This window comes from Sinocyclocheilus rhinocerous, unplaced genomic scaffold, assembly GCF_001515625.1.
Source record: "Sinocyclocheilus rhinocerous isolate Xijiao unplaced genomic scaffold, SAMN03320098_v1.1 scaffold1290, whole genome shotgun sequence".
In the NCBI taxonomy this organism is placed as follows: Eukaryota; Metazoa; Chordata; class Actinopteri; order Cypriniformes; family Cyprinidae; genus Sinocyclocheilus; species Sinocyclocheilus rhinocerous.
This window is the reverse complement of record NW_015652269.1, coordinates 98,661-120,928: the sequence shown is the minus strand read 5'-3', so window position 1 is coordinate 120,928 and position 22,268 is coordinate 98,661. Positions and strand designations below refer to the sequence as shown.

The window sequence follows — 22,268 nt, the reverse complement described above, 5'->3', positions numbered from 1 at the left end:
GACCTACAATAATGTACAGTATTTGAAAAATAATGTGTTTTTTGAACATTAAAGCATGTCAACATATTCAAATACACAAAATACACAAAATAATGATCTTTAAAAAAAAAGCATCATATGACCCCTTTAACAATTGCTTTTATAATAGAAAGAATAGAAAGGCAAACATAATACTTTCTCGTTTGCCGTCACCATTCAGCAAACACGCATTTATATAATTTAAACAAATCTTTGAATGACTAATTGTATCCTGCATGATCGCGTGTTCTCTGTGTGACTTTCAGTCCGTGTGAATTGAATGCTTTAAACATTAAATTCGTGATTTCAAATTATGCTGCGCTTTATGCATTTGCCCACTGTCATATTCATGTCATTTTCACTGTGTGCTGTATGTAAAATGAGTAATACCTTGGCTTTATTTGAAAAAAATATGATTCCCAATGCACACAAACTTCCCACAATACGGAGTGCTCTGTTGGTTACACTTTACTTCCTTTTTAATTATATTTTTATTAAATATTTATTTATTTGTGGAAAATACTTTGTCATCTTAAGTATAAGTATGTTTATTTTACAAATGTATTTAATCCATTTTCAAATGATTTCAAATTTCTTAAATATTAATTAAAATAAATACAACTATATCGGCTTTATATCGGCCACCCTGCTTTCCAAGATATCGGCAGTAAAAAAAACAATATCGGTCGACCACTAATAATGGCATGCGATTAATCGTGCAGCCCTAGTTCTCATTCATCAATAAATCCTGAAAAAAGCATCACAGATTCCCCCCCAAAAAATAAGTCATTTTTAAAATTTGTATTAGTATTAGATTTAGATAGTATTGTATTGGAGCCTATGATCAAACAAAATTTTTATATTCATGTTTGTATATAATAATTGTATAAATTTCCAATGAATTCCCATAAATTCCTGGTAAGTTTCAAACTTGGAATATTTTCAAAATTCCCCAGACGAAGTTCCCATGGAAAATTTACCGGAAATTTTCCGCCCCTTTGCAACCCTACTGCTAATACACTACTTTCTTTTTCTATTGGTCTCTGGAATTGTCAGTCTGCAGTAAACAAAGCAGATTTTATTACATCTTTTACTAGTCATTCAAGACTAAACCATATGGCCCTGACAGAGACGTGGATCAAACCAGAGGACACTGCTACTTCTGCAGCACTCTCCAATAATTTCTCTTTTTCCCCACACTCCCCATCTGACTGGAAGAGGTGGAGGTACTGGTCTGCTCATCTCTAATGATTGGAAATGTATTCCTTTACCATCTCTGGATATTAGCAGCTCCTTTAAAATCACATTCAGTCACTATTACCCAACCTTTTAAAATCCATTTTGTAGTGGTTTATCGACCCACAGGACCACAAGGTAACTTTTTGGATGAATTAAATGTGCTGCTCTCAACCTTTCCTGAGGATGGTACTCCCCTAGTTATGCTTGGAGACTTCAACATCCACCTAGATAAACCTCAGGCTGCAGACTTCTGCACTCTGCTTGCCTCTTCTGATCTCAACTACTGCTGTGTGGCGCAAATCAAAAAAATACTACTGGACCTTAATGTGTATCAGTCACTCCTCTCTGCCTTCTCTGCTAATGTCTCCACTGCTAAAAGGACATACTATCACAACAAAATTAACAATTCGTCTAACTCTCGCATGCTCTTTAAAACATTTTCCTCCCTCCTTTGTCCTCCCCCTCCTTCATCAACTCTAGATTTCCCTTCTTCCTTACATTGCAAAAACACTTGAATGAGCGGTGTTCAACCAAGTCTCTGCCTTTCTCACACAGAACAACCTCCTCGACAGCAACCAGTCTGGTTTCAGAAGTGGACATTCAACCGAGACCGTCTTGCTCTCAGTTGTTGAAGCCCTAAGACTGGCAAGAGCGGATTCCAAATCTTCTATACTTATCTTGTTGGATCTGTCCGCTGCTTTTGACACGGTTAACCACCAGATCCTCCTGTCAACCCTATTGGCAAAGGGCATCTCAGGACCCACACTCTAGTGGTTTGAGTCTTATCTCTCAGAATGGTCCTTCAAGATATCTTGGAGAGGTGAGGTGTCCAAGTCACAACATCTAACTACTGGGGTGCCTCAGGGCTCAGTTCTTGGACCACTTCTCTTCTCCGTCTACATGGCATCACTAGGTTCTGTCATTCAGAAACATGGCTTTTCATATCACTGCTATGCTGATGACACTCAACTCAACCTCGCATTCCATCCTGATGATCCGACGATTAGCAGGTCTTCCAGCCAGTTCCATCAAACCTTTACAATTAATCCAGAACACGGCAGCAAGATGAATTTTTAACAAGCCGAAAAGAATGCAAATCACACCTCTGTTTAACAATTTGCACTGGCTACCAATAGCTGCTCGCATAGAATTCAAGGCATTAATGTTTGCCTACAAAATCACCACTGGCTTCAGAGTTATGTGCCCTCTAGAAGCTTTATTGTTCATCCCAAAGAGGCACAAAATCACTTTCACAAACTTTTAAATTAAATGTTCCCTCCTGGTGGAATGACCTGCCCAACTCAATCCGAGCAGCTGAGTCCTTAGCCATCTTCAAGAATCGGCTAAAAACACATCTCTTCCATCTTTATTTGACTCTCTAACTCTAGCACTCTCCATTCTAATTCTATTCTTTATAATAAAAAAAAAACTTGCCCCTTTTAGACTTGCACTCTATTTATTAACTAACTGCTTGTTTTCTTTAATAAAAAAAACAACAACACTTGCTTCTCTAATCTTTTTGTATTCTATCCATTTTCTTTTTATTATAGGATTTAAAAAAAAAAAAATAATAATTCTTACATGTACTGCGTTAAGCTAACTGAGACTGGTTATAGCACTTGCAGATCTTTGCTCTTTTGTTGATTTTGATTGCTTCCATTGTCCTGATTTGTAAGTCGCTTTGGATAAAAGCGTCTGCTAAATGTAAAAAGATGCGATCTAATCATGTTTACATGAAATAAGCTGCTTCCGAGCAGGTTTAAGCTTAAAGGGTTAGTTCACCCAAAAATGAAAATTAGCCCATAAATTACTTATCCTCAAGTCATCCTAGGTGTATATGACTTTCTTCTTTCAGACGAATCTAGTCGGAGTTACATTAAAAATGGTCTTTGATCTTTCAAGCTGTTTCATGGCACTCAGCGAGTGTTGCATGCTTCAGTCCAAAACAAGTTAAAGGGGTCATATGATGTTGCTAAAAAGAATATTATTTTGTGTATGTGGTGTAAAGAAATGCAGTTTAAGGAAAAAAAAAAAAAAAACATTTTCCACATACTGTACATTATTGTTTCTCCTCTATGCCCCGCCTTTCTGAAACGCGTTGATTTTTACAAAGCTCATCGGTCTGAAAAGCAAGGTGTGCTGTGATTGGCCAGCTATCCAATGCGTTATGATTGGCCGAATACCTCAAGCTTGTGACGGAAATATTACGCCCCTTACCATATTGCGAGAGAAATGACAAACAAGCCCTACTCTACACTGCCCAAAAAACTTGCTTTTAATATAAAAAAATATATAAAAACTCTTTTTAAACATTATTACGTTTTGAATATGGATATTTTTCTTACAAAAACGCATCGGTTCGCTACAGAAGGCCTTTGTTCACCCCCCGGAGCCGTGTGAGACACTTTTTTTTTTATGGATGGGCGCTTTTATTTAACTTGTTTTGGACTGAAGCATGCAACACCCACTGATGGCCATTAAACAGCTTGAAAGATCAAAGACAATTTTTTATATAACTCCGACTGGATTCGTCTGAAAGAAGAAAGTCACATACACCTAGGATGACTTGAGGGTAAGTAATTTATGAGCTAATTTTCTTTTTGGGTGAACTAACCCTTTAAGGACCTGTTGCTATGACAGCAAGTCCAGGATGAGCTTCGAAGAACCAACCAATCCAAGATCATGCCAAATCATCAACAATCAAATCCAGCTAACGGAGTTAGCGACGTACAAAGAACAGGCCCCTGATGTGGGTTTCTTTACTAAAAACAAAGAAAGGAAAGGAAAACAAAACATCTTCGCTCTTTAATAGCATTTTTCTTCAGCTGCTGAAAGTTGAAATTACCAGCATGACATAAATGCAATACAGAAATCAATAATTGCTAGTTAAATTAATTAACTGGCAATGGGACAAAGGAAAAAAAAAAAAAAACTTGTAAGCAGTGTTACAGCTGCAGGAACATAAAACCGGGTAGCAAGTTTTATGTTTGTTTACAGTTTTTAATATCCTGTTACAATCATCTGGTTTACAGAAACTTAAAAACAAGTGCTCAATGCAATACATTACTGATGTTATTGTACTTACTGCGTCCTCCTCCTCCACCACCACCACCTCCACCTCCACCTCCTCTGTAATAACCCCCTCCATTGCTGTCGCGGTCCCGGCGCGGACCCCTGGCGTGCTCCACCATGACCCTCTCCCCACACAGCTCTTTACCGTTCAGCTCATAGACGGCGTCATCAGCATCACGGGTGTCTTCAAACTCAACAAAGCCGTACCTATAAACACAGCACTGATTAGACCCAGCCTTAAAAAGCAGTGTACAAGTCTAATGGGGGTAGTGGTTAACTCTGAAAGTTACTGAACCCCAACAAGCCACTTTGTTCTTGACCGAGGCTACTCTAGGAGGACAGTCTCATGATCTCAGGCTCACTGTCCCTCAAATAATGTGTTGTTCATTTGTTAATGTTACTGAAAGCATAATAAGCACCTATTCAAAACAATCAGATCAGATCTATTTTTAAAGATCCACTGTGAAGAAAACCCCATTTGAACTCCTTGCATGCAGAAAACAGCAGTGAGCAACCGATCTGTTTTACACTACAGTTTTATTATCCTTAATTACATAAATTCTGTACACTAAAAGTATAAACTTCCAAATTTACTAAAAGCAACAGCACCCGAGACACAAATGGAAATCCGGTGCAGTAATCTACCTTAATTCCATAATCAATGCGATTAACTAATTACAACCAAACTTTGATTTTGGCTCGAGACAGTGTAGCGAGAAAATAGTTTGAAAGTTTAAAGACCATGAAGTCTATCAGAAAGAGGTAATTAGGGTGTTGCTATGGAGTTGATGAGGTTTTGTGGAGGCTGCTAGGGTGTTCTGGTCCTTTTTAGCTTGTTGCAAGCATATGTCCTGGATCAGTTAGTATGGTTTAGCATGTAGTTAGCATGCCCAAATTTACTAGGCTTCACTAGAAAGACAGACAGCCTTAAAGCTCTAGAATGAGTCAGACATTTTAGGCTGCAAGTCTTAATGCACAGATCCCATCTTTTGACCCAGCTGTTTACATTCACTTTAGACACGACTGGTATCCGATATCCGTGTTTAGTTTCCATCTCAGTAAAATGCGAGTGCATGCACATCTGGCAAACATGTAGCCCGCGCATTGGGAGTTCTGCGGGGAATCGAATGTGTGTTTAGACGTAGGTCGGATGTCCAGTTATCGAACATGTATCTGATTAAAATCCACATTTGGAAGTGGCTCAGATCGGATGCGGAAAAAAAAATCTGATCTCGTCCAGATTTGTGTTTACATGTGTGCAACAAATTCCAATCTGTGTCAGATGTGAGCAAAAAAAATCTGATTTTTTTTGTGCCAGTGTAAATGCAGCCTTAATCTCAGAGGAGTAGATTGAAATTGAAACACTGCAGGCAAATGTTGCCCAAATCCGATTTTTTTGCTCGCATCATGTGATCGGTTTTTCTCATGACGGTCTTAAACCCATTTAAAAAATCATAATTAAGCATAATTGTGAATTCACAAACGCTACGATTTAATTAAATAATTATTTGCAATGCAGTTCTAATACAGTATATGCACTCATCAGATTTGTAAGGTAAATCATTTATAAATCTACGCAAACACAGGATAATACATCGCGGTTTCAAAATAAAAGCTCAAACCCTCACTCTGTAATTAAATGAATGTGGACATCAAAACGTGTAAACTCAGTGGCTATAGCATTTCTGTCCTTTGGTAAATATTAAACAAGTATTAGATCGCACAGTAATGTGTAAAAACAATCGTCAGGCCGTTGGCGCCCTCTGCAGGCCTTTGTTGTAATGCGTAATGTACATTAGCTCTATTGTTTATAATACATTATGTATTTTAACAATTTTGTTCAATAAAACCATATGATTTCTTGCTTTAGATACTTTATTTTAACTAATTATTATTGCCTCATTGCTATTATATATGGGTCATTGACGTATAAGGATTTTCGGCAGGCCAATTTTAAAATACAGAAAATAATATCTACTGTAATTGTTCAAACATTAAGAACGTTGTGTACACAAATTCTAGTGCTGTGTTAAAAATATCGATACGACGATGTATCGTCACAGAGATTTGACGATACGAGCATCGATACAGCTGGCCCTGTATCGATATTGTGGCACGTGTGCAGCAGTGGACCGCGCTTGATTTTAAACGTTGTAAAATTTTAAACAAATTGAGTAGAAAAGTGCGAGGTTTCTAAAAAAGAATGAATAGAGCATATATAGGCTACAACAGGGTTTAATCTGGCCGCAGAGGAACACAACGGGGTTGCCTGATATAAAGAGACGTAATCCCCAAAACAGAGCTTTACACTTGCGCAATACAGAAATATCTGCTAAACGTTAATTTGTGCAATGATAACCTACCAGCAATGTAAATGATTTTTTAAATATATTAGAATGAGTACATTACAATATAAATTTATTAGAACGAGTACATTATTATTTATGGGCTTAAAAACAAGATGCAAACAATCAGAATATTGTACCTGGTGGGGAGTGCACAATGTAAACATGAAACATGCCATTACCTATATTGTACTGTGGTACAGTTATGGAGGCCCTTCATAATGCAGAGGTCTACTGTCTGCTCTGCCAATAGTTAGAAATGGCACTATAGTAAGCAGCGTTTAATAAACAGCTGTTTTTCTAAATTCTGCTGAGGTGAAATTCAGTGCAGTCATGTATCGTGATACGTATCATATCATCTGTATCGTGATACGTATCGTATCGTGACTTTGCTGGTGATACACAGCCCTAATAAATTCATATTAAAATTAAGTGATTTTAGTGTTTTTTCATCTAGATGAATTGGCCGTAGCCTTAAAATCATGTGGTGCGACCTAGGGCTGTGTATCTCCAGCAAAGTCACGATACGATACGTAGTCACACGACTTGTCACCAGATTTTGTCATGCAATTAATAGTTTGTTCTCGAAATTGTAAGTGATCAAGACATTTCTCCGGAGCACAATGTTACAAGAAAGAAGACTGTCCAGTTTAGCTCTTCTAAGTATTGAGAATGCACGTGCTCGCAACATCGACATTAAAGCTGCAGTCAAAGACACCAAAACGCTCAGAGCGCAAAGGATTCGGTAGAGTTTTTGCTTGTTTGTGGTTGTCAGTTAATAAAAAGAATAAATAAGTTAATTGCAAAAGTTGGTATATGTATAGAAAGTAAATTTTTCTCAAAATGTTGCATATAGTTATTCCTTTAATTTGTTTTTCTCCTAGTTTTTTTTTCTTACTGAAAGAAATTTTGCTTGTATAATTTTTTTAAACAGTTAGCGAGTCTTATGTAGGACAGTGTTTGAACTGAAACGTGCTGGGCTACGTTTCTCGTTAACGATTGATCTTAGAGCTTAAGAGCATTTTCTACGAGTCATTTTAAGATCGTTCGTATTGTTTTACGTGCGTTTCCCAAAAATGCACTTAACCCAATCGCACGTAGCCGTGCTTTAAGTGCTAATTAGGAGTCGCTATCCGTTGGTCAAGTGCTGAAATGTCACCTTATAGAATGGCTCGTAATTGTAGTACACGCTCGTTTATTGAAATGTTAACCTAACGCTGCGTTCCAGACAACTCGGATATAATAACAATATTATACATATATATATATATATAGTATAGTATATAATATCTATACAGAGACGTTATTTCCGGGTCCAATACATTGCTGGTTTTAGTGCAAGTGAGCAAGTCATTGACAAATTTTTTTCCCCCCCAGTCTTCGAAGCATATTTCCTACCATTATTTCTTTTTTTTTTTCAGTCATTTGTGTATGTGTATTTCTATTTTTCTGCCCTTTTTAATGACTTCATTTATAAATTCATATAAAAATTTTTTTTTAAAAACGGAGTAATAAAGTGTACAATAAAGTACAATCATATCCTTATGGTGCGTTCAAGTCATGTCGGATAGATCGTATTTACGAGTTGAACGCACATGAACGCCACCACAAAGTCGTTATTACGAGTGGGAAAATCTAAATTTTCTTTAAGCCCCGAGTTTCCGGCGTGTCAATGAGAAACATGGCGGAATCGATGGATGCAACGTCTGTAGTTGACGGTAAATTTTTGTTTAAATTGATAGTTTAGTGGGTTGTCAGTGACAAGTACTGTAGAACTGCATGTCTGACAGAGGGTCCTATAAAGATTGCCAAAGTAAAACATAAATCACAATACTTATAGGTATTAAGCAGTGACAATGTCAGGCTTTTTATTTACAAAAAATAAGCTTTTTGAATGTGGCAGGATTGTAATATAACAATTAATAACAAGTTTTTATTCGATACAGATTAAAGTGGCTTCATAAATTACTTTTTAAAAATATATAACAAAATATATAACAAAACACACCTGATGCGAATTCTTTGCTCTTCATTTTCTATAAGCAGTGTTAACAGACCCTGTTGTATTTTCTTGTAATTTATTAAAAGAAGGTACACCGCCATCTTGTGCCGACTAAACTGACTTGAACGCACCTGACGTCGTAATTACGACTTGTCAACACGTAAGTACAAACGTCCCAGGAGGACTTGAACGCAGCATAAGACCAGTCTAACCACTGGCACATTTTGGGAGACTGATGAAATGATAATTTGGGAAACAGACCGTAATATTAAGATCAGTCATACGATCATTTTTACGAACTTCTTAGGCTTACGAATCTTCTGGGAAACGCAGCCCAGGCCATTAGCCTACATGAAATGCAATGATACTTCACCACATTCATTACTGATAAATCAGCAGTGGCGGCTCGTCGGGTCGTTTTCTTTACGTTTTCTGATTAAAAGCAACCAAAAAGCCATTTTAAAGTGGTTAAGCAAATAATAATAATAATCGGCAGGGATCCCAGACCAATACAATTAGTGTGCCTCCTCTATTTAAAACCCCACGAGCCGCCACTGTAAATCAGTTATGTAAATGGGAGAGACGGACTCAGTAGTATAATTGCAGCTGGTGCACAACAAGTTTTCGTATACATGACATCACTGCTGGTGGGAAGGGCCCCATCTTGTTCTTTGCGTGGGGGCCTCTACGATGTGCGGTACGCCACTGTGCAAACATGTTGGAGATTAGCTGATAGGCTAATTCATTAAATAAGCCGTTTCCTCTAAAAAGCGGTTTATTCAGCGTAGTGAAGCCTATCCTACATTGACATCCATTCAAAAAATAAAAACGGCCTCTGGTCTCCTTTCCCATGTACTGGCAAACCAGAAGCGTTAGCCGTTACGCTTTTTTTGGCTAAAGGTTGCAGGCTTGCCTTCTAGTGGCTTTGCTTCCAGCCGTCAGGCTCCCGACAATTTCACTGACGGACTCGAGCTCGTTTCTGTTTCTAGAGCCGAGAAAATGGAGGCCCTTCAGCGGTGTAAACGTGGCGAGAGTATCAGACTCACATTTCTGCAACAATTACCTCCTTAAACCAACAACATCTCCCGCCGAATACTGTTCAGTATCACCGCATGATCAAATAAACACTCACACTCGTTTCAAAACAGACCTTTCAGTTTAAGTCTATTGTTCTATACGACAAACCAACGTTTAGCTCTCAAACCTAACACTAGCCCAAATGTTGCAGCTGTAAACTAACCAGATTATTCTCATTATGGACTGATTTATAATGGCGCTGACGCTGAACGTACCTTTTCTCGTGTCGCGCAATATTATTGTATCGCGTGCAGATGAATGAACTCACCCGTTTTTCATATCCACCTCCAGCAGCTTCCCGTAGCCACCGAAAAACCTCTGGATGTCTTTCTCGCGGACATGATAGCTCAGCCGGCCGATATAAACTCGAGGCATGTTGATTTGGTTTGTACTCAGCAGCCGTAACGCCGATTATCTCCAGAACGTGAAAACAGCCGCAACAGGTTTTTATCCTCTTGTCAACCGGAAGCACTTCGACCGAGACCGCACCTTCTAAAATAAGAGTCCTTTCCATTTAAAAATACTGTGCCAAAAAGGTCTTTGCACAAAGTCACTTCAAAACTTTTTATATAGTCTCCGCGATGAAACCGCGTGTTGATAAGAATTTTAAAATTAATAAATAAATAAATAAAATGCAATATCGAATATATCTATTTCTGCTATATTTGTACGTGTCCATTTTAAACGTTATCTAAGATAAACACTTAAAAACGTATTCTTACTTAAAAACTTTAATTTTATTACAATTTTTACATTTTATTCCCAAACATGGAGGGGTTTAGGGATTCAGGGGGCCTCCAACATAACTTTAGAGCCTCTAAATGTTTAGAACCGGCCCCGAATGTGAATAATTACACGTGAAGCGTTTGCATTAAAGCATAGTTGGATATTTTGGATTAACTTCAGTGTAATCCCCACTTCACTGGAAGGCTGTTATTTGTGAATTTGTGAACGATTCTGTCCCGCACGCACATAAGACATTTTCAAACCAAACGAATATCAAAACACTAAATGCTATTGTGTAAGTTAATAAACACAAATGTAAGTCTTGGTGGAATGGATTCACTGATATGCTTATTGAAGACTGTTGGACCAGTTCAAGCTCAGGATAGTTCTGTCTGGAGAGGCCCAGTCAGCTGCACCTCCATCCTTCCTGACTGAAGAAATAAGCCATGTTGCGATCGTCCCCACTCTCCCCTATTCTTCAGGAAATCTATATTTTTTACCCAGCCCTAGTTCTGAGTATTAGTTCAAAATAGCAGCGTAAGCTTCCAGCCTTACATACATTGCTAGATGCATGACTAATCATGCACATATAAAAATACCATAGTATTACTAAATTACATCATTGTTGTACCATAGTACTGCCACGGTAGGCTACTTTTTGACAGGTATTTATGAGCAATATCACCCGCTACAGCTGTGTCATGTGAATAAGTCTGTCTTTCAGAGGCCAAAGGTCACACAATGTGTAAAACAATCTAAATGAGGTTCTGCTGAAATAATCTGTTTAGGTTCCGTCCACTTGCTAGATCAATTAGGAGGTAAATGTTAGCTTGTAACAGTATGTTCAGATTAGAGATAAGAAACATAACAACCAGTGAAATCATCTGTAGCGCACAGTTACATTAATTCTACACAATAGTAGTAATAGTAGAAGATGGTGACATATAGCATGCCCATCCCCTCTAAATAAGGACTTCAATGATTGTCTGTTTCATAAAGCATGTGAACTGCGCTAACAAACATGTAAAAAAAACACAATTTTGTTTCAAGCATATATATATATATATATATATATACACACACATGCTTGATCAGGCATTATCAGCAATTATCAAATGAAATCCTTTAAAACCAAATATATGATCTTAACTAGAGGTTCTGTATATATATATATATATATATATCCTATTACTGCATAAAGGGAGCTGAAGGAAGGTTACCTGAAAAACGATCATCTGCACGGAGATCATGAGATTTACACTGCCTTTGATCCCGATCCCAAACATACTGTACTTCAATTCATTACTTCAAATGCAATGTAATGTTAGGACAGTCTGATTTCTGCCATACTGACTCATATTAACATGCCCAAACTTTTCCACATTCCACCTTTATTAAATCTGTTCAAACCTGCAAACAAACAGTGTTTGTGCATTAATTTCAGAAGCATGTGAATGTTTCTTCACTGCAGAGCTTGTGTTAGCCAAAAAAGAAGCAAAACATGCAATAAATACACACTCCTCCGTCATTATGCCACATCAGCTCATATGAAAACATTTAATTTCTATTACAAATGTGCGCCAGAAGAACGATGATCGTTTCGCCACAGGGGAAGAATAAGGTTTGATCAAATCTACAATATTTCAAAGTGCTTTCAGTGACTCTGTCTGTAGAAATCTATTCAAAACATACACTTTTATGCTAATTCATTCTGAATAAAAAAAAATAGACAAAATGTCAATGGAAGCTGCATACAGATTGGGAATGAGTCTTATACAGACAGTCTTACACTAGCAAGTCATACTCTCTGGTGATGTGACAAACATGTGCGTCTGGAACTTCGTCATACTTTGGTATTTAAAAGATATTTCCGCTTTGGCACTTGGCTGTCAAACCAAGACCAAAACAAACACAAAACAACTCAAGAAGAAAGAGTGGCTGCATGTAGAGGACACCGAGGTGCTTCATGCTCAATCTTTCAGCTTACTCTCCAAGAAATCCTGGATTTTGTTGATCTTCTCTTCTTGTTGATCCAGGAGATCCAGTATGACTCCCATGGGCGTCTTCTTCAGGCCAACGCCCTCGATCTTGTTCTCCAACTTGTTCTTCATGCTGCGAAGTCTCAGAGAAGCGTGGATGAGGATCACTGCAGGGCGAAACACAAGACTTCAGCAACAAAAACGCTCTTGATGAACCCAAACAGGACACATACGACACACATATGAGACTGTAAACTCAAAAAGCTGACAGAGAAGACCATCTACTCAGTATTTAAAGCTCACTTTCTCTATTAGCTTTTCCACTGAACATGCATCTTTCCCATTAAACCCAGGGTACAGCTTTGGCCCAATGGATGCAGTGCAATCTTTCCTTATTACAGTATAATACTTTATTCAAATGTCCTTTTACACAAATTTATATACATAAAAATATACATGAGTCAGTTGGTACTACATTACTATAATATTGAAGGTTAAAACTGACTATACAGCTGTTTAAATTACACTTAATTAAGTTTTTATAATAAAATAAGTTACAATTACATAATAATATTTCTACTTCAATTCATTGAAGAACATTGAAGAACAGTAAAAATTATAATGAATATGTTATATGGTGCATATATTTAGCAAAATGCCCCTCTCTACAGTTTATTTTTCTGGCTGACTAATGAGTTTATGGTCACCGAATATGTTTTTCTGAGGTAAATGTGACGTTACGTGACACATTGTTTACAAGCCGTTATATTGACGTCTTTGCGCAGCTGAAACACTGATTGAGCGATTACATGAGACAGGATACGGCTTGTAAAGTTGTACTCTTTCTTTTAACTTACCTTCGGATGTTTAGTCATGTTTATTTTTGTGCTGAAACTGGTATCAATGTGGAGGAGATGATCAGTTCACGAGCGCCTTGCGCTGCCGCTTTTATTGAACCGAGGCGCGCCGCGCTACAGCGATCACTCCAGTCCACATTAAACATTGCCAAAATGGCATTCATGAACATAATTTGAAATCTGAGACTTTGTTTCATATTAAAAGTAGCAAAGCACAAAGCTTGTTGTGATTAATTGGATGGGAAGTGCCCTTCAATGTTCCATCCACTAACTGAAAACAGGCCAGACTAATCGATCTTGGGATTTAAGAATCAATATCGTTTCGTAAAAATGAAAATCGATTAAAATAAAGAAATGTATATTTTTTTACCCAGCCCTAATAAATACACATGTAGTGATAAAATGGAAACTGCTTAATTTGACACGTTAAATAAATAAATACAATTTTAATATTTAAATCACAGACATCAAACAATTCAAATTTTCTAATATTTATTTATTTAGTCTTTAGAGTGCACAGAATATAAAGTTATTTTAAAATCCCATAACAATTGTAGTACTAGGGCAGACTGCTGTGAAAGGCTCATGTACTGATTTTAGGCAGAGACGCTGCCATGAATCTGCAAGCGCTAAAACAGAATATAGTGTAATTAGATGATGATGTTTTGTGTTGCCATAACTTCAAGCAAAACACACTGCTAGCTCTCTGCTTGTTTTCCACAGTACCCTGAAATACTCATGCAGTCTGACTCTATTCTGAGTGAATAATAAGCGTGTTATAATCATCAGAGAACTGAGGAAAGATCTGTGGTTATGAATGTCTCTGTGACTCCACTGATATACTGTAGTAGCTCAGATCCTCCAACATTAACGGGTTACTTTACACAAAAAAATACACAATTCTCTCCTCGTTTACTCACCTTCATGTCATTCCAAAAAGGAAAAAAAAGGCTCTGTGTATTTTGTATGTCCATACAATCAACTGTCCAATGTTGAAAATATCTTCTTTACTGGTATAGAATGACATGAGAGTAAGTAAATATTAAAAAATATTTTAAAAATTCTATTACACCTTTTATCAATATTTTGAATTAGCTTTTATTTTTATATTTTTTTATTTTTAATTTTTAGTTTAATTGTAGTAATTCTGTTATGTGCTTATGCCATTTTTATTATTTTTTGTTCTTTTTAGGGTTATTTAGGTTTAATTATTTCAGTTTTATACTAATTTTAGTACTTATTTCATGTAGTTGGTCATCTAATTTTTATTTTTATTTTATTGTATTTAATTCTTTTTAATTAACAAAAAATATTTCAATAATTTAATAATTTGGGGGGGGGGTGAAAAACTGAAACCATTGAGGATGTTATATTCTCTTTTTTTCATAGGATAATTGAGAGTTAAAGGATTTTTACACTGAAAGTAATAAAAGGCACATGTGTCAAACATGATGCACATTAAAATGAGATGTCATCAGTTATTACTGATGTACAAAAGAGCTGAATTATCATACATAAATACTTTCACTTCCTCTAAGTAACCTCCAATACTTTAGTTTGCACAATAAAGTAATCCAGCATGCTTAACAATAAAGGTGCCTTATTGGTATTAATGGTTCACTGAAAAAACTTGAACAATCATTGAAGCTTTCCACGGCATAAAAGGTTCTTTATAGTTTTTACACTAAGAAAAGTGGTTCGTTTAAAGAGCTGTTCACTGAAAGTTTTTTTTTTTTTTTGTGGAGCTTCTATGGCATCTCTGTGAAAATCTCCTTTTGAAGCCTTTATTCCTAAGAGTGTGGGTGACAAATATGCTTCTGAACAGTATTCCTACAATTGCATGTGTGCCCAAATATTGTGTTTGTTTTGGGGTGATGCTGCATCCACACCAGTAAGTGTCAGTATAAAGTCCAGGAAAACATGTTAAAAATGACACGGTGCACCTGTAATAAGGCAGGTGCGAGTCCAGAAGATCTGACACTGGTACTCACAGAGCATGGGGAGTGTGATACCGAAGAGAAACACCATCACTCCTCCACACAAGGACAGCAGGAGGTAGCTGATTCCCAGGACACCCACGACAAACAGGGTGGGATTTCTCTTCTTGAAGTTCTTGATCACAGCTTTATTCTCTCCTGCCCACACCGAGCCCATGAAGACCAGAGCCACGACCGCCCCACCAACAAACATGCCCAGGGGGTTCAGAAAACTGCAAAAACCACACCAGACATTTATGTGACATCACTATGAGTATTATTATAACATCGCGCTGAGAAAACAAAGCAGTGCTGCATCAAACGGGCGATCGGGAATGACATCCGCATATTGATGCGGGATTCACTCTCGAAATAGCAATGATTGGCACTGAACATAAAATATATGTGAAAGCAGCCTCAGTAATTTAATTCTGGAACCGGTCCTGGCCAAACCTCCACAGACAGCGCGCGTCCCGAGCGATATCTAATTCAAGGACCAAAAGTGTGTCTAAATTTACTGAGACCGGGACATGTCAACCAGTAATTTAATTTAATTTCCAGTAACGGACGGTAGAAAGTTCGGCGATGAATGGTATGCGACTTGTGTTATGACAGAATATAGTCCCACAACTAATCGTTTATTTTTTCCTCGCCGTGTCTCGTCTTTGGTAACAACGATCATCTGTGATAGAGTATGCAAACACCGCGCGAGCGTCACTAACGGAAGCAGAAAGATTGTTTTTTTTAATTGCAAAAAACATATACAATAAGGCAATACAAGATCGTAAGAAGATCCTCAAGAACAGAGCACCAATCCAAATGAAAGAAAAAAAAAACATGAAGAGAGAAAAGAAAGAAAGAAAAATAATTACACAATAGGGTCTTCTAATAATTTAAATTTCTGCAATAAACCAGACAGTCTTCTTCCAGATTTACATTTTAACAGTCTTACAGATTTACAGTACATCCAAAATTCCTTTTGAAAAACAAAAAACAATGGCTTTGTTTTAAGGCACTTACATTTATGAATATAAAATTTACCCAAAATGAAAATATTATTCAGTACAACTTGAGTATGTAGATCTTCCATTATTAGACCAAAAATTATATCATTTTTAGAAAATTGAGAAGACAGCTTCATTGAAACTTTAAGCCACTCAAAGGTTTCAGACCAAAAGGCTCTACTGAATGAACAGTCAAAGAATAAATGTACAGTCGTTTCAATATCAACATCACAAAAGGTACAATTATTGTGATCAATATTAAATCTATATCTAAGAAACTCTAAAGATGGGTAGATATCATTAAACATTTTAAAATGTACTTCCTTGGCTTTGGGGGGTATGGGAAAGGAGAGACACATGGTTCTTAATTTAAAAATAGAGCTCTTGGGAAAAAGATAATTCATGTTATTTCGAACTAGCTTGATTTGGAAATTTATCTTGGGTCAATAAAGTCCTTATTCATTTATTTGGCAGGCTACTCCTAATAAAATCTTGCCCATTTATTATCAAAGAAGGTAAATGAAGAGCTTCAGTTACATTGGGCACCGTATTTCTAACCAACAGTACAAAGGCCTTTGGAATACAGTTCATTACCTTATTATATTGCTTGTAATCACAATGGACATTATATTTTTCATAAAAAGTACTGTGATCCATAAAATAACCATCTTTCCCTAGCAGGTGAACAACAGACCAGACACCTCTCTTCCACCAATTTCTGATAAAGAGTGATTTATTTCTAAATAAAATTTACCTATTCTATTAGATATATTAAGTGATTCACTTAGTTCTTTATCTTTAGTAAGTAGAATACCAAGATATTTGATCCTAGATTTAACTGGTACATTGCAAGTTTGTGTGAGCTGAGATTCTTTCAATGTCATTATTTCACATTTACTTAAATTAAGACATAAGCCCCGAGGCATTAGAAAAGTTATAATTTGGAGAGTTTTTGGAACCTGATCAGTATTCTTTAGAAATAAGACTGTGTCATCAGCCAATTGACTGATCACTATGGAATCATCAAAACCTTTAATTGCTCAATGTCAGAATTTTTAATTGCAAGAGCAAGCATTTCAGCGGCCAAAATAAAAAGTAAAGGCGAAATGGGACAACCTTGTTTAATACCTCGGTTTATATTAAAGCGTGAAGTGGTCCCTTCAATCAATGAAACAGAACAATTTGTATCCTGACATAAACTACCAATTACCCAGACAGCAGAGAGTTTCGGCCCAGATCCGGCCCACATCTGGCCCGCATGGATTTCACATGGGCCAGATGTGGGCCGGATCTGGGCCAACACTATGTTGCTGTCTGGGTATACTTCTAAACTGTTTCCCAAACCCATACAATTCTAAAGCCGCAAAGATAAAGGGGTGACGCTTTGTAGAAATCAAGAAAAAACTAAATACCATCGTCGTTAATCTTGTCTTTATAATCAATCAGATCTTAAACCAAACGTAAGTTATTGTGAGTCGATCTACCCCTCATAAACCCTGACTGCGTATTGCTTATAATCTGAGATAATCCAGTCTTCAGACGATTAGAATAAATGTGTGCTAACAATTTATAATCATTATTTAACAATGTAATGGGCCGCAAGTTATCTAAAATCTTAGGATCTTTGCCTGGCTTGGGAATGAGAATTATAACCCCTTGCTTCATAGTATGGGAAAGTGAAAGACATTCAGTAACCTCTGTCAAAGCCTTAAATAAAATAAAACATTTTGAATCCTTCAAAAATTTGTAAAAGTTGGCCGTTAAACCATCAGAGCCAGGAGATTTGTCAGAGGATAAAGATTGCAAATCCTGTAACGAAATTTTTGCATCACAAATCGCTTTAAACTCCAAACTGATTTGTGGAATAAATGGCTTAATATTATAAAAAAAAAGCATCTGCATTAATTTTAGAAAATGTTGACTTATATAAATTACTATAAAAGAGAAAGATTTTTTGTGCAATATCATTAGTGTTGGAAGATTCACTGCCAACAATAATTAAAGATCGTATATTATTTTTCTCCTGCCTGCTCTTTTCCAATCTGCAGAAGTACGATGAATTTCTCTCCCCTTCTTCTATCCACTTGGCCCTTGAACGGATGTAAGCACCTTTCGCCTTTTCAACATAGATAGTATCAAGTTTGGATTGTGAGAATAAAAGCTTTGCTCTATCTGAATCATCAGACTAACTATTACTGCAACATTCACTTATCTCTCTAATAAGATTAACTTCTTCTAAATGGGTCGATTTCTTTTAGCTGTTTACCAAAGGAAATAGAATAATTACGAACTTTCAAATATTCCCATTTACTAATATTCTAGGAAAGTGAAGAATCTTCACTCACTTCTGCAATAATATTTTTAACTCCTTGGCAAAAGGCCTCCGAATTAAGAAGATCGGCGTTAAATTTCCAATGTCCCTTATTACGACGCCGTGCAGTTAGAGACTTTAAATTTAAACCAAGCATACAATGATCGGAAATTGGTGCGGGGGATATAAAGCAATCTAAAATATTTTCCTTAATGTGGAATGAGATAAGCCAGAAGTCCAATCTTGATTTGCTTGTCCCGTCTGGTTTTAACCAAGAGTACTGACATAAATTGGGATATAAATCTCTCCAGGGGTCAAACAGACCAAATGAACTACAAAAATTACATAAAATAGGATTGTAGTGATGACTATTAAATTTAGATGGAAAGCGGTCCAGCCAATCATCCTGCACCATGTTAAAATCCCCTCCTAATATAATATTGTCTGTGGAATATGCAAGTTTCAGGCCCATTGTAACTTTTCGGTTTCGGCATGTTTTTTAAAGAGTCACAAAAAAATGACTAAACAGTATGCAGTTATGCACCTTAGTTACACTTTCTCGCGGTTGAATCAACTAATTAAACTAAACAAGAAGGACAAGCAACACAAAAATTTGGGACTGATGATCAGAGTCACAACAAAGTACGTGTGCTCAGTTCGCCATCTTGCCGGTGTAGTGCCGAAATTTGCACCCTGCCAGATTATGCACCCCCTAGTATTGGTAGGTTTAGGAGTAGGTGTGGAGGAGGGGTTAGGATATGGGGTGGGGTTGGGATTAAGCAATCAGGTAGCGACTTCAACGAGGGGGTGCATAATCTGGCAGGGGTGCAGAATTCGGCACAACACTGGAACCCCCCGGGAGCAGAAAATGTCCGGCTTGACGGCTCCGTTTTAAACCCTGCCCCCCGACTGCAAGCGGCTACTCTCGTCTGTAGCCGTGCTTCAAATCGAACGCACCTAACGTAACGTTGTCACGTGGCACGTGTTGCTTTTCTTCATGCTGTCAGGATAGACCAATCACAGTCGTTTGTAATTAATGATTTATTTAATAATTCTTTATTGAGATTATTATATTTTTTTTCGGATATTTTCTCAGATACCAACCTCTGCTTTCATTGGATTTAAATGATTATACATTTTAGTATACTTATCTTCAGGAAGACAAAACTGCCGTGAGATTTGACTGCGGCTCAGCAGAGTGGCTTGTATGAGCCAAAGATTAGGCTTGTTCGAGAAGCGTCCGCGCTGCGCAGACCGATCGGCGTATGACATCAAAGTATCGCGAGAGCGACTGGAGAGCAGACGACTCTTTAAGGGGGTCATATGATGCTGCTAAAAAGAACATTATGTTGTGTATTTGGTGTAATGAAATGTGTTTATGGGGTTTAAGGTTCAAAAAACACATTATTTTCCACATGCTGTACATTATTGTTTCTACTCTATGCCCCGCCTTTCTGAAACCGGTCCGGTCTCCTCGGTGTATGGAGTGAGTTTGTAGCTGAACAGAAGATTCCGGGACTTTCTCTGAGAGCCAGGTCTCGGTGAAAATCAGAGCGCAGCATTCTCTTATTTCCCGCTGTGATGTAACCCTTGCTCTCAGCTCGTCCAGTTTGTTTTCCAGAGATCGCACGTTAGCTAACAACAGGCTGGGTAGCGGTGGTCGGCTAGCGCGAGCTTTTAGCTTAGCATGAAGCCCTCCCCTCTTGCCTCGCTTGCGTCGCCGTCTCCGGAGCGCTCTCCTCGGGTCAGCTACCTCGCTCGAGCTCGGTGCTTCGGGGCCTTCCTGGGGGTGGTGGCGGTGACCGTGGGAGCGACGTGTGTGTTGTAGCTCCGGAGGTATAAAACCGGTAAATTCAAGATGGTTGGCTGAATTGGCGATGTCCAGTAATGCCTGTCTGTTGTACGTTAGCAGTGCACCGCATTTGAGCACGGCAGATAAAACAGAAAACAAACAAAAAAGAAAGAAAAACCGGCATTCGAGAGTGGAGCGAGCAAACACGTCTGCCTCGGGGGGCGCCATCTTACAACACCTTGAATTGCTCTCGCGGTACTTTGATGTCATACGCCGATCGGTCTGGGCAGCGCCGACGCATCTCGAACAAATTCAGTCACTGGCGAGTAGTGATGGAGAAAATCATCCAGAAATTGTCTTACTATAGGGAGATGAGAGAGTCTGTATTACCAAAGTCCCTTTAAGGTATTTTATAGTCTTTGGTATTACTTACTATTGGAGAAAGCCTAACGGTCAACTTGGATCACATGTGCCTTAATAACCAATCACATTACAGACTTGACGTCATTGAATTTCAGTCACCCTGCGTCTCAATGTTCATATTATCCATCCTAAACTGTATGTGAGATTAAAATGTGTGTCCCAAAGCATAGTATGTTGAAAAGAGTATGCCAAAAGTCCCCGGATGGTCTACTATTTCAGGTCGATTTTTGAATCCGTGCACACTCTAATGGCTAATATTACCCACAATCCATTGCGCTTTGACGAATGATTCGGTTGAGAACTACAAACATGGCGGATGCGACCGACGGTTAAGCAGAGCGGTAAAGGGGTTTGATTTACTAATAATCAACATTTAACCTGGTAAAAAGTATTTATTTATTGTTATCTGTATTATATTTAATCTGCAACAGCTATATAAACTTTTATAAACATCCTTTTGGTCGTTAACTTTTAAATGCATCATTATGCATAAAAAATGAGCAGAGATCTCTGCATGAAGACCCGCGGCTCGCAGATCAACGAGCTACTTCTTTTCTCTCCAGTACGGTAGGAGGTTAAATGAAATGAAAAGTGGAGGATATAAACTGTGAGAAGATGATTGACAGGCCAGTTTACAGTGACGGAGCGTGTAACTGTGCGACAGAGCGTCCGTTAAAGACGCAATTGTGTGACGTGATAGTATGTCCCAAAGCTTGCCTACTCTTCTACAGCACACTCAAAAGTGTGTACTTTTTCTTCACCATAAGAGTACATACTTTAAAGGCGTAGTATAAGGCCCTGTCCACACGAACGCGGTTATTTTTAAAACCGTAGCTTTTTCTACGCGGTTAGGCCGTTCGTCCACACGCAAACGCAGCACCAGTTCACTGAAACCTCCTGCCAGGGTGAAAATTTTGAAAAAGCTTTTTGGCTTGTGACGTCGGCGCCTGCGCTGTTATCTCCGCCTACTGGAAACTTTTTCAGGCTTCTGATTGACCAACATGGCTTTACGGTTGAGATTATATCGCCACCTGTTGGTTAGGCATGCTCTTGACAGTGCGTCCTAGCATGCATTTGCGTTCTCGTATGGACTGAGATTTTTTTTTAAACGGAAGGAAAAACTCTTTTTTTTCAGAAGTTTTTAAAAATACCCATGTACGTGTGGACATGGCCTACGTAGGCACATTGGGACGCAGTATCAGAGTTGTGCGACACTCAATCGCCGTTTACGGATAGCATAGGAATAAATGAGAGTGCTGTAAACTGTATCCAATCTGTCACAAAAAGTCAGTGACTTCTCTTATAAAACGGCATTTTTTTCGGTGTAAACTCTAAAAATAGTTCAATCCAAAAGTACTGTTTAGTGTAAAACATGTTGGAGATTAGCTGATAGGCTGTCAATTCATTAAATGATAAGCTGTTTCCTCTAAAAAGCTGTTTATTCAGC

The 22,268-nt window shown here is 37.8% G+C and overlaps 2 protein-coding genes across 2 annotated transcripts in view; both read right to left on the bottom strand.

The window, feature by feature from the left end:
- Window positions 1–10,205, bottom strand: part of LOC107714268 (serine/arginine-rich splicing factor 6-like) — a 27,921-nt gene extending 17,716 nt beyond the window's left edge. The window contains exons 1-2 of the mRNA XM_016520081.1: window positions 10,022–10,205; window positions 4,343–4,536 (exon numbers count right to left, since the gene is read on the bottom strand). Coding sequence (XP_016375567.1) covers window positions 4,343–4,536; window positions 10,022–10,128 — 301 coding nt within the window. The 5' untranslated portion in view covers window positions 10,129–10,205. The remainder of the gene's footprint in view (window positions 1–4,342; window positions 4,537–10,021) is intronic.
- A 1,656-nt stretch (window positions 10,206–11,861) lies between these two features.
- LOC107714261 (PRA1 family protein 3-like) lies at window positions 11,862–15,553 on the bottom strand (the record flags this gene model as incomplete). The annotated part of the gene is made up of 2 exons (XM_016520073.1): window positions 11,862–12,625; window positions 15,307–15,553. Coding segments are annotated over 2 exons (423 nt in total), but the record flags the coding sequence as incomplete, so codon positions are not given.
- Window positions 15,554–22,268: the final 6,715 nt, after the last annotated feature.